This window comes from Vipera berus (assembly GCF_964194415.1).
Source record: "Vipera berus genome assembly, chromosome: 2".
Lineage (NCBI taxonomy): Eukaryota > Metazoa > Chordata > Lepidosauria > Squamata > Viperidae > Vipera > Vipera berus.
Window position 1 is genome coordinate 210,474,933 of NC_138203.1, and position 13,218 is coordinate 210,488,150.

Consider the following 13,218-nt stretch of genomic DNA (forward strand, 5'->3'; position numbering starts at 1 on the left):
TTCCATTATTCATATGAAAGTATTCCTGAATCACACAGCGTAAATTCTGATGTTATGAAGTTCTAGGAGACTCACTTAACTATTCAAGTCAGAACAGAAGTTCCTAAATTTTAGGCAAGTGTCAAAATAGCTACTACATCTACATTAACTAACTCTGAAATGTTGTTCCTGTCACATAATTTTGTAAAGGAAAAATACGCTCTCTTGTTTTAAAGCCAAGTTGCATAACCAGAAAAAGGGTACCACTAGAAGCATAAACCAAAGGACAGTCTTTGAATTAGAAATGCTTTCACTGTAACATCTTTGTAATTAATCTAAAGTTCCTATGGCTCTTAAGATTACACATTTGTGTTTCAGGACATAAGGTCTGCTGGCTGAGAGCAGCTCATTGTGTTTTAATGATGCATGTGGGATAAATGATGAATCGTTTATATTTAACCACTGGTAAATTGTCTTAGATGTGTAATGGTGTATCTAATGTATATTGGAAATATAAGCAATCTGAAGGCACTTTTTATCATCTCTACTGGACATTAAGAAAGCTAAGAAATAGTGGGATTAGGTATGCATTTTAATTCTGAGAATTTTCAAACTGAATGTATAGTTGAAGCCAGAGGCTTTTATTTTAGGCTTGATAGACAAACAGACTGATGAACAACAGGAACATGGAGCTTTGTTGACAATAGCCCAGCTTCTTTATGTGCTGAGATGGAAGGACTCATAAATACCTACAATGGAAGAATGGATGTTGGTGGAGATGGCAAAATTGACCTCTTTGATTGAAAAAGATTTTGTCTTTGTTTCTATTTGGAAACCCCTTTCAGATTTTTTTTGCTTGAAAAAGAAAGAAACTGTAACACTGGTATTAGATGGCGGCACCTGAAATGGCTGCGGCTGCATTGGCTCTTGAAGGCGAATAGTTTTGGGAGGGATAGTAAGGGCTATAGGCCACATGATCAGGAAGATTTTAATGTGTTTGAGCAACATGGTGGAACTAAGGTAACATACGACATACGACCGACAATCTTTGCTGGCCTGGCGAGTTTCTAGTTGTTTTGTAACTGTTGGTGAGACCGTTAAAAGTCGTTGGCGCTGTTTGAATTTGTTCTACCAGCAGCAAGATCTGACTGCTGGCCCAGTGATGGATTCTACTGCAAATCAGGGCTGTTTCCAGAGGAGGCAGAGGAGGAGAGGATCTGGATGAGGCTGTCGGCAGGCCCAGAGGAAGAGAGGCTTTTGGAGGAGTTGGTGGCGGTGGCAGCAGCGTGCTCCAGGGGTGAAAAGAAGCAAGGCCTCTTAAAGGAAAAGGAAGAGTCAGGATCAGAAAAAGGAAAGAAGGCGAGGTTGTCAGAATACAAGCGAATTTGAGGGCTAATCCACATGGAGCCCCATTTCCATCTGTCCTGTTTGCCATCGTTCACTCCCTAGAGACTAAAATGGACAAGGTGAAATTTGAGCGGGCCCCGAACAAGGAGTATATATCGGAGGTGGTGACCCTTTGAGAGCTGTATGCAACGAAATTTCATTTTGATGTATGCCGATTGGTGTACATTCAAAGTGACAATAAAGTTATCATCATCATCATCATTAGATTTATGATAGTAAAGGTACTTTTGTGTTATGATTTATTCTAACGCAAAGGAATATTGTATTTTAATCATGTATCAGTGCCAAAAAAAATTGTAAATTATTCTTTTCAGTAGCTTTTTTATCTTCTTGTTTGCAATTCCCAATTTTGCTTTTTTTCCTGTTGTATTTTCCCTTCCCCTTTTTCTTTTTTGGGTTTTTTTTTTTGTAACATACAAAGATTTCATTTAATAAAATTTTACAAAAAGATTTCTGTCGGACAGAAAAAGGGGAAAGGATAGAAACAAGCTAGTAATGCAAAGCTGTGTGATAGTGCAGAGACTGCTTTGGACAGGGAATGAGGAATGGCTGAGAGAAGCAAATATGTGCAGTGGTAGAAAGTTGATAGGAATCATATGAAACACAGAGAGGCACAGATGAAAGGCAAGAAATGGGTCTGTGGAAACAGACTTAAGGAGATCAAGTACTGGGTAGCAGTTTAGGATGTTATATGTGAAGGGGGAGAAAAAGAAGAAAATGACAAACCATGAAATATGATAGTGTCAGAGAAAAGAATGTAGTTTGGGACTAAACAAAAAAGGAAGATCATGGCTGAATTCAGAGACAACTATAGGAGTCAGAAATAAAAAGGGGAAGTGATCAAGAAAAAAAAATAGCACTGCAAAACATTTGTAAGGGAGCTTCCAGTGATTATTTGATACAGTTTTGTTTGTGACTTCCACAACAATGTAAATTAAATGCAAATCTATTGTTCTATAATTGATGAGGACACAAATTATGCACCCAGGGTCAAAATACTATTTTCTATTCTCGTGGACAATGTAGACATGTTCAAAAGAAAACAAACAAACCATGTTGGTTTTACTAAACTCTACACCTGGGTTAATCAATCATGGTTAGTGTGTTTATAGAACACACTATGCCCAAATATTCTGTTTGTTGGCTTGATCCTTATAACACGCTCAGACAATAGCAATATATGCATTACCACTGGTTTTTTTGATGTGCCATCCAGTCATTTTTAATTCCTAGCAACCACAGACAGACCTTCTCCATGACAATCTATCCCTAACCTGGTCTTTCAGATTTTCCAGTAGTACAGCTTTCACCACTTTAACTGAATCCATCCACCTGGTTGCTGGCTGTCCTCTTTCCCAACATTACAACCATTTCCAGAGATGTGGTGGAAGGTAGTGAGGTGGATTCCAGAGGAGTCAGAGGCAAACTAGTCCAGATATTAAGTGTGAGAGAAAGAAGGTGAAAACAGTTCACACATTATATTATAGATGCAGATAGTGGAGTGTTCAATCTGGCAAGATTTTATCTATAGGCATGAAACAATAAAGAATTCAGTTTGGAAGAATCACGTTATTCTTAGTTTTGGGTCTGACAGAGGTTAGTCTTCAGATAATGTGTTTGAAATAGAATGTATGGATAGTGGTAAACCAATGGATCTTTGCACATATCAAACCAGGTTTGATATCACTCAGGGCACACATTTGATTAATAATCTGAGCCTGATCGTTTGTGCATTGAGTGAAATCAAATCTGGTTTGGTATGCTTGATGATAGATTAGTTTATCATTACCCCAATACCAATATAAGTATAACCTCTATCTCTGTGGTGGCGAACCTGTGGCACGCAGAGCCCTTTCTGTGGGCACGCGCATCGTCGCCCCAGTCCTAAGCCTTCAGCTGGGTTTTATAAAACGTTTTTGCTTTAGGCCTCCACTGCCATGTGCAAAAAAAAAAAGGTTCAATCAATCAATTTCAACTTCTTGCAGGAAAAAAAAAGATCTTGCAAAGTTGGAATTGATTGAACTTTTTAGTGCCACCCATTCTGCTGTTACCACCGCAGCCATGCCCACCCAATGGGTCATGCCCACCCAATTGGGCACGCCCACCCAGCACCCGACGATACATAAGTGGGTTTTGAATTGCAGTTTGGGCACTTGGTCTCTAAAAGATTCGCCATCACTGCTCTATCTAATCCATTTCACCATAGTCTGGGGACCTTGGCTAATTTTGAAAAGGCTACCTGAGATGGAACTGCTTAGCACTTGGATGATAAGACTACCAGGTACACCCTCGATGCTCTAGTAGTGTGAAATAATAAGATAACCTTTATTGTCATAGTAGAATAGAATACAGCTGGAAGGGACTTGGAGGTCTTCTAGTCCAGCCCGATGCTCAAGCAAGAGAATCTATACCATCTCAGACAAGTGACTGTCTACCGTCTTTTTAAAAATATCCAGTGATGGAGCGCCCATGATTTCTGGGGGCAAGCTATTCTACTGGTTATTCTCACTGTCACCCCCTCTTCTTTGTGGCAGCCCCTTAAATACAGGAATACTGCTATCATGTCTCCTCTATTTCTTATTTTCTTTAGACTAGCCAAACTCAAGTCCTGCAGCCATTCTTTGTATGTTTTAGTCTCCAGCCCTTTGATCATCTTAGTTGCTTTTCTCTGGATTTTTTCCAAACTCTCAACATCTTTTTTGTGATATGGTGACCAAAATTGGCTGCAGTGTTACAGCTGTGGTCTTACTAGGGTTTTATAAAGCGGTACTAATACCTCACGTGACCTTGATTCTATGCCTCTGTTTATACAACCCAGGACTGTATTAGCTTTTTTGGCTGCTACTGCACACTGCTGGCTCATGGTTAAGTGATCGTCCACTAGGACTCCCAAGGTCCCTCTCACAGTTACTGTTTTTACGTCAGGTCTTGCCCAAGCTGTACTTGACTAAATGTAAAACTTTTCCTGCCTAAATGTAAAACTTTGCTTTTCTCCATATTGAAATTCATTTTGTTGGATAGGGCCCATTGTTCAAGTTGTCAAGATCTTTTTGGATCCTGAGTTTGTCTTCTGAGGTGCTGGTTACTGCTGCCAGTTAGTTTGGTGTCATCTGCAAATTTGATGAGTTCCCTTCCAATTCCCTCATCTAAGTCATTGATGAAGATACTGAAGAGTACAGGGCTAAGATGGAACCTTGTGTTACCCCACTGCTTACTTCTCTCCATGTCGATGTGGTGCCATTAAGGACTACTTGTTTGCCAGCCAGCTACAGATCCATCTGGTGGTGGGGTTATCTATTCCACATTTTTCTAGCTTACCAAAGAGTAGGTTGTGGTCTACTTTTATCAAACGCCTTACTGAAGTATAAGTATACTACGTCCACAGTATTTCGCTGGTCTATTAGTTTAGTCACTTTGTTGAAGAATGAAATAAGATTGGTTTGGCATGATCTGTTTTTAACAAACCCGTGCTGGCTGCTAGTTATAACTTTGTTTGCTTCTAGTTGATCGCAGATCTGTTTTTTGATTATCTTGTCTAGGATCTTCTCAGGTATTGATGTTAAACTGATTGGTCTGTAGTTTCCTTTGTCCTTTTTTCCCGCTTTCTTGAAGATGGGAACCACATCAGCCTTTTTCCAATCCTCAGGCACTTCCCCAGTGCTCCAGGATTTTTGAAAGATGTGGTACAATGGTTCTGAGATAACATCTGCCAGCTCCTTCAAAACTCTGGGATGTAATCTGTCAGGCCCTGGTGATTTATATTCGTCAAGGTTGTATAGGTGTTCTCTTACTATTTTCTTGCTTATTTTAATTTTTGTTTCTAATTTGTCTTTTGCAGTGGGTTTTTTTTTGGTATGTTGGGCTATAGTTTCTCTTTGTGTGAAGACTGATGCAAAGTAAGTTAAGCAGCTCTGCTTTCTCCCTGTTGCCTGTTATTTCCTTGCCATCTTCTCTCTTTAGTGGACCTACAGTTTCCTTGACTTTTTTCTTGTTGTTAATATGTTGGAAGAAACTTTATTATCCAAGTTTTCTGTTGCAAGTCTTTTTTCATTCTGACCCTTTGCTTTCCTGACTTCATCTTTGCATGTTCTGGCTGTCTGCTGATAGTCAGCCTTAGTTATGTGCCCCTCTTTCCATTTTTTGTATTTGTCCTTTTTGTCTTTCAGTTTGTCAAAGAGATCTTTCTGCAGCCATGCTGGTTTCCTCTTGAATTTCTTGTTTTTCTTTTTCAATGGTATTGTGCTGCTCTGGCTTTTATGATCACATTTTTCAGAGTTTCCCATGCTTCTTGGGTTGTTTTCCCCTTTAGGATTTTCATCCATGGGATTTTTCCTAGGTTCTCTCTGAGTTTGTTAAAGTCAACTCTTTTGAAGTTCAAGACACTGGTTGGATTGTTTTCTGTTGCTAGTGTTTGCGTTATATGAAATTCCAGTATGACATAGTCACTTTCGCCTAAAGTTCCGGCAACTTCAACTCCCTCTATCACTTCTTCTCTATTAGTTAGAATTAAGTCCAGTATGGCTTTACATCTAGTTCCTTCCTCCACCTTTTGGATGACAAAGTTGTTGGCTAGGTTGGTTAGGAATCTATTTGATCTCCCGCTTGGTGCAGTGTTTGTGGGCACACATTAAAAATGAAATTCTGTTGCCTGGTCTCAAAAGTGTACACATACATAACACACATATAAACATGCTACATACACACATATGTATATACCTACACTCTTACATATTAAGTATATATAAATATTAATCACTGTCCATCTTGAATACATAGCAGAAAAAAGAAGCATGAGAGTTCACAAGGTTAATACTGTATGGAACAAAATTGTGACTGTTCTGCTTCGGATACCACAAAGCCTCCTCCCAGAAGGTAACAAGGAAAACAGGTCATGAAGAGGATGTGTGGCGTCCCAGACAATCCTACGGACTCTGCTCAAGCAACGCTTATATGCCATGGCCATAAATAAAACACATACACACACAAAGAGAAGAAAGCAATGCAAACCCATCCATATTGTGGTAAACTAAAATCCACATATAGTCACCAGGAATCAAATTTATTTATTTTATTATTGGGACTTATATGCCGCCCTATCTCCCGAAGGACTCAGGGCGGCTAACAACAATAAAATACAATAATACAAAAGTTAAAAAGAAATTAAATTTCAACTCAACACGATCTTCAGGATCCTGAGACTTAATCTGCGATCTTTCCTTTTAGCCTGCCAAGAAGTAGAGACATCTGTTCTGGATGAAATAAATCAATAAACTCAAAAGCCTAACTAAAGTGAATTGCAGGTTATACCAATTTGAGTACTGTAGCTGGTCTTTGCAATTTGACTGTTGTTTTTAGATAATTTTAGCTGGAGTTGATTAATTCAGAATTTACTGGAAGCTTGCCACCTAGTGGTTTACATGATAAGTTGCATATAGTATATGCATATTTTTCTCAACAGTGAGTAGAGCTATACACTGGAAACAAAAAGGATAATACAATTTTCTAATAAAAATATTTTCATTAGTATATATTGTAGGTGGTTTCTTCTTAAATTAAGAAATTAATCAAATGGAGACAAAGGAAAGCAAATGATTATTAGAAATTCTTGTGCCGCATTGCCTTATTTTGATTGTGCACAATATGGTGAAATATATTTAAATGATTTGCCGGTCAATTAACATCAGTATTAATTATGGACATTCACAGGAGGCTACAGATGCCAATAATGAATTAATGGCAAAAGTAATTGTGGAAAATTTACACAAATTATACTGCAATGCCAGCCCTCTCTAGAGGCAGCAGAACTATGTTTAATAGGATTTACTCCTTCTCAGAGATATATAATATTGAACTGTCATTCTTACTCATCTGAAAGCTGATTATGTCTTATATATTTATTATCTTTGTCATACTATATAATACTATTTATTGGTGCCTTACAGTTCATATTAAATACATCCAGTAGTATCAGTTACACTGTGGTACAGCCATACTCTTTCCCCCTCAATTCCTATGGGAAAATGGTTTATTTGCTTTCAGCCAACTATATTGCTGTTACCAAATATGAATTATTCATATCAGTTCTGCCTTAAATCATTATACAACTCATTCTTGGAAAACTGTGTAATGAAGTAGCCTTTTATACTGCTTTGGGACTGAAATTTGAAATCAGCTATTAGATTTGTTTCAAAAACCTTTAGAAAATTTGAATATCTGATTTTAACTGCAGTGCTGTGTATTCTGCTGTAAACAAATGACACAGTATAACAGTATTTGTAACATAGCTTACATATCCTATCATATTCACTCAGGATTTAAGAGTAAGAGAAAAATGTAATGTTCATAGATTTGAAAGTATACTCATATTAGTTATGCTTCTCAGTTATCCATTTATCAAATAAATCCTAAAATCTGCCACTTAGAAGTTCTGATCCAGCTGTATGGATCAGTGCAGCAATTCATTTTAATGTTTATTGAATGCTGAATTTGGATTATTTTTTAAAAAGTATGCACAGAGTTCCAATAACTAAATCACTTCAGAACTCACAACAGTTGTTTGTTCTACATAGGACTTAATATAGAAGCTTGGCCAGAAATAAAAAATTTAAACTACTTAATAGGTGAAGATGACCCTGACTTGAATTCAACCCTTAGGTACTATATGACCATATCCATGCATTTTACTGGCAACTGAATGGAAATAGCATGCCACTCCCTTCTTCTGAATTATCTTTTTGATTTCTGTATCTGTTCTACAATCTGAGGACCCAGATTGTTGGGGGCAATTAAGCTGACTTTGTAATAATGCCGCTTGGGGTGTGTGTGTGAAAGCCCTAATAAGCAGGCATATACATAGAATGAAGGCTACTGCTAAGCTTGTAAGCCGCCCTGAGTCTTCGGAGAAGGGCGGGATATAAATGGAATTAAAAATAAAAATAAATAAACCCTGGAATTCCCTTGTGTTCTCCAGCTAAGTACTAACTAGATCTGATTTTGCTTAGTTTCCATGTCTTGACAAAATGGTCAAGTGCTGCAAATACACCCAGCAGACTGGTGGCAACATCAATAGCATGACAGCTACACAAAGGTATATTTTACATACATTTAACACCGCTTAGCTTTGGGAATCTAAATCAACATTGGGTGTGAAGCTATTTTCCCCCCCCCCATACATTTACAAACCTTTTTAAAATTCAAAGTCACTGGCTTTTCTTTTACTACACTTTTACAGGAATGAAAGTCAGTTATAAATCTTAGTGGACAATCAGTAGGGTGGAGTGGTTAAAGCATCAGCCTAGAAACCAGGAGAATGTAATATCTAGTTGTAAATCCAGCTGGGTGACCTTGATGCAAGCACTCTCCCTCAGCCCTCGGAAGGAGGCAAAGGCAAACCATTTCCCAAAAACCTTGCCAAGCAAACTGCGGGGATTTGTCCAGGCAGTCACCAGAAGACTGACTTGGGGGGAAAAAAATGAATTCCCGTTATTACAATAATTTCTTGAATATAAGTGCATTTAAAGAAAAAGAAAAACCCTCACCTATGAAGCCTAGCAGCCAGACAATAGGATGAGAAGAAATTGCAGTGGGCAATTACACACTGAATATTTATATTATTCACAACAGCTTAATCAGAGGTTAAAATAGAAAAGCTGGAGTTGTTTTTCCGCACAAAAAGCTCTGCTGATTTTTCTCCTCTGCTCCTAGCATCCAAGTCTGTACAGTATGTCATTATTTCTCCAGCAACGCTAGTCACGTTAGGGCAGCCAGCCTCCTCCTTTTCCTGTAAAAGTAGAAACCACCTCCCCAATTCCTCTCCTCAAGGTATAAAGGGGTAAGACGCGACCCTTACCCGCCCCCTTTCCTTTACTTTCCCCCCCCCTCTCTTTGGCTGCCTTCACTCTCTTTTCTTCGAGGCTTCGCGGGAGAAGCGTGGCTTTGCTGAAATCGACCCGCCTTTGCACTTTACCGCGCGCTGCTCACCCGCCCCCACCAACTCCAGGGTTAAAATGAAATTTTAAAAATCTCTTTCCCCCCCCCGCTTCCCTTCAACTTGCTTTGGGCCGGGCAGGTCATTCGCTGCCCCCAAGGGAAAAGCAGCGCGGCCGGTACCATTTGCCGGCGACGGGGGGGGGAGGGTAAAGAAAGCGGCTTGCCGCGCTCCCGTGGCCTCTCTCCGCGACGAGCACTTAGAGAGAGAGAGAGACGCGGTCCAAGCGCGAGGTATGGGCGGGGCTTGGCGTGACCACCCTCCTCGCTCGCGGGAGGAGTGGGAGTGCCCGCCCTCAGAGCGGAAGTGCCTGCCAAACGGAGGGACGGGGCTGAGCTGGCGCTCGGTTTGCCTCGCGCGGGGCTCGAGCGTCGCTGTCGTCGCTTCAGCGCGGGAGGAAAGTTGGGCTCGCGCTCCCCTTCGCAGGCGGCGGCGGCGGCGTCTCGGATGCGGCGGAAGCAGAAGCGGCTGCTGCAGGCGGTGGGGCTGGCGCTGGCCGCCCTCGTCTTCCTCCCCAATGTGGGGCTCTGGGCGCTGTACCGGGAGCGGCAGCTGGATGCCGCCGGCGAAGGGCGAGGAGGAGCGGGAGGCGGCGCTGCGGGGGGAGCCCGCGGGGGGGCGCCGCCAGGAGGAGCAGCCGCCGCAGCCCGAGAGGAGGCGCAGGTGAGAAGGTGGCGGGCGAGGCGCCTGCCTCTCGCCCTCCGGCAGGCTCTGGGGCAGGGGTCGGCAACCTCGGCTCTTTTATGACTCGTGGACTTCAACTCCCAGAATTCCTGAGCCAGCATAGCTGGCTCAGGAATTCTGGGAGTTGAAGTCCACGAGTCATAAAAGAGCCGAGGTTGCCGACCCCTGCGAAGGCTGGTGCTCTCTGAAAGGGACCGGGCTGGGGGGGTGGGGGGGTCCTTCGGCAGGGAGGGCGGCAACGGGGACCGCTCGCCATGCCCTCCGCCCTTTCTGAGGGGCCAAGGACGGAAGGGGACGCCTGGCTTCTTCTCTTGGGGTGAGACCCGCCGCGGAATCCGGGAGGTGGAGGCGGACACGGGGTGGGGTGGGGGGGGGGACGGAAGGAAGCGGAGAAGCTTGTATTTGGCCCCCAGGAGAGAAGAAGAAGAGAAAGAGCATTTTCGTACTTGGAGGTCTTGGGGTTTCCTCTCTTCGAGAAGAAAGGCCAGCGATGAGCAGAGTGCTTGGGGCGGGAGAAGTTCTTTTACTTTAGGGGACAAATGGCTAGGAAATTAGAGATTTTGCAGCTGTCCCGTGTGCGGGGCGTCCAGTTTTCCCCAAATCGGTCTCTCAAAAGAGCCATTTCCCACTGCAATCTCTCCCGACCCCATTGGCTTTGAATGATATTGTAGTATCCTTTTAATTACACTGCCTCTTCTCTTGATGGCGACTCCCTGGTGCTTTCTCTTCTTCTCTTGAGCAGGGTTTTTCTCCCCCCCAAAAAAGACATCTGACCTGAGATGTGAAACTCATGCTACAGTATTTGATGCCCTTAATATTTCTTTTTAGTTGAGGTATGGTTGTCAGCTTTGGTTTATTTATTAGTCGGATTTATACACCGTCTCACTGTATAAAGTGATTCTGGGACGTTTACAATAAAAGATCATAATCCTATACAAAAATATCAGAAAAACAAAACTTAAGTATGTCATTTGCACCTAAGGCCTCTTCTGTTCAAGTCACACCGAGCCAGTTAAGAGTCCCATGTAGGGTTTCAGTTCTGCCCATAAGGAACCTGAGAAATAACATCACACTTCTGTCATTAGAAATCCTACTCCTCTTTAATTTGCAAGAAAATAATTAGATTTACTTTTGAATAAAACTGTACATATAGATCTAATTGATTTGATGGGGTTATCTTGTTAAATATTTAAACTGTTACAGAAATAGTATGTTATTGCAATCCTGTACTCTTTAAGGTTTCCTTAAGGCTTAAGGAAACCTTAAAGAGTACAGGATTGCAATAACATTGCTTAAGGCTTAAGCAAACAAGAATCTTCTCTTTTCCTCCCGAAAAGAAATGCTATATGAAGTTAAAAACCTTCTGATACTGTAATATACAACCATGGTAATAGTGTTCTCCTTTGTGCCTTCCAGAAATTAACAAGACAAAATTCAGTAAAATATAACTATATAGAAACTACTGACCTTAATGAATGCTGGATTTTAGCAAGGCTATTCAATGTGTGCTCGAAATTTCTATGGATGTGTCACTGATGACACCATGATTTCATTGCACTACCCTAACTTCATATTGAAACTCAAGCTTTCATTCTACTGTTTTCGTGCAGTATTTCAAATTTTAAGATATAATTTTTAAATTACTATGGGTAAAATTAACCAGAGTCTAATGAATTATATTTGTATGTCCTGAGAAAAAGAATCTGGTGTGAGTGTTTATAGTCATTCCCTGTTCTGACATTAAGCAAGAGTATTTGCTTGCTTTGTTTGAAGTCAGTTTACCTTTCCATACAATTAAATTTGACTTCCTGGTTTATTTGCTCTCTTGAGTGACTGCAAGAAGTGTAAAAATTGCAAAGGTTTGTACCATTTAATGTGCCATCCTCATAAACCAGAATTAATTTATTTTATTTTATTTTATCCCATTTATATCCCACCCTTCTCCGAAGACTCAGGGCGGCTTACAATCTAAGAAGCACAAATCAATGTGCTTAGCAATAGCCTTCATTCTATGTATATGCCTGTTCATTAGGGCTTTCGCCCCCCCCAGCGGCATTTTTACAAAGTCAGCATATTGCCCCCAACAATCTGGGTATGGTTTATTAATGTTCAAACCAGGCCTTTGTTAGTGAAAGCCCAGTCCTTCTAAAGTATTTACAAACTATAATAGAAGGACTAATAATTTTCTGAAGGAAATAGCCATTGAAATAGTGCATTTATTATACATTTGGATTTAAGGAAGGTAGCAAAATTGTGGAAATATGAAAGGAGAAAATATTACATCATCAGCATGCAGAATTTTATTTGAAGCATTTTCCTAGCTATATCTTTAAATTAGAGCTGCAATAGAAATGAGTAAACATGGCTTTCTACTGGGTTTGCAATTTTCTAATAGGATTATTGCTTTCATGCACAAGTGCTTTTTCTTTCTCCACTCTAAATGCTGGATAATAGTTTTATAAAAGTATCAGTTATAGCTGTTGATTGCTGATTTTACTGTGCTTGTAAGCTGCCCAGAACTGTTAAATAAGTTAATAGCATATGCATTTTCTAATAAATAACACCTGTCATTCCCAAAGAGCAGTTTTACTTAGATGTGGGCTTTCTGAATCTCACCAGGAGAAAGAAAGAAAGAATGTAAATTACTGTGTTTCATATGTGAGACATTTCAGTGATAAATTAGTATTAGTCAGCATAATGTGGACTCCACAATTTCTATAGAGTTGTAAGCACTGTCTGGCCCAGTTTTGTTGAATTATGTTTTAGTAGTTCTATAGCTAAGTATAGAATTATCAGGAAGTCCAACTATTTATATGCTTGACTCTTTCCTTGTCATGTTTTATTAAATATAAAAATGGAACCAGAAATTTATTTTTAAATAAATAAATACCTAAGCTATTCCAGTATGATAATAATAATGTAATAGTTATTTTTGTTTAACTATTCATTTCCTGCATAAAATAATTGAGTAGTGGCTATTCACTTTTTAAGGTATTATATTGCCTCATTTATTAATAAATAATGCATTTTCATTATTTCATTAAAATAAAAATGGTGAAAACCTGCAACAAACTTGTGAACCATAATTGCTGAAAGATATAGTTCATAAATTGCATGATCCAAACAATGTAAAATAATAACTTGTCATTAGAACACACACT

At 40.1% G+C, this 13,218-nt stretch overlaps 1 protein-coding gene across 1 annotated transcript in view; it reads left to right on the top strand.

Moving 5' to 3' along the window:
- The first annotated feature begins 9,701 nt into the window (after nucleotides 1–9,701).
- GALNT10 (polypeptide N-acetylgalactosaminyltransferase 10) overlaps nucleotides 9,702–13,218 on the top strand; it is a 75,243-nt gene continuing 71,726 nt past the window's right edge. Inside the window, exon 1 of the mRNA XM_081320993.1 lies at nucleotides 9,702–10,036. Within this exon, the coding sequence (XP_081177119.1) occupies nucleotides 9,821–10,036 (216 nt within the window). The 5' untranslated portion in view covers nucleotides 9,702–9,820. The remainder of the gene's footprint in view (nucleotides 10,037–13,218) is intronic.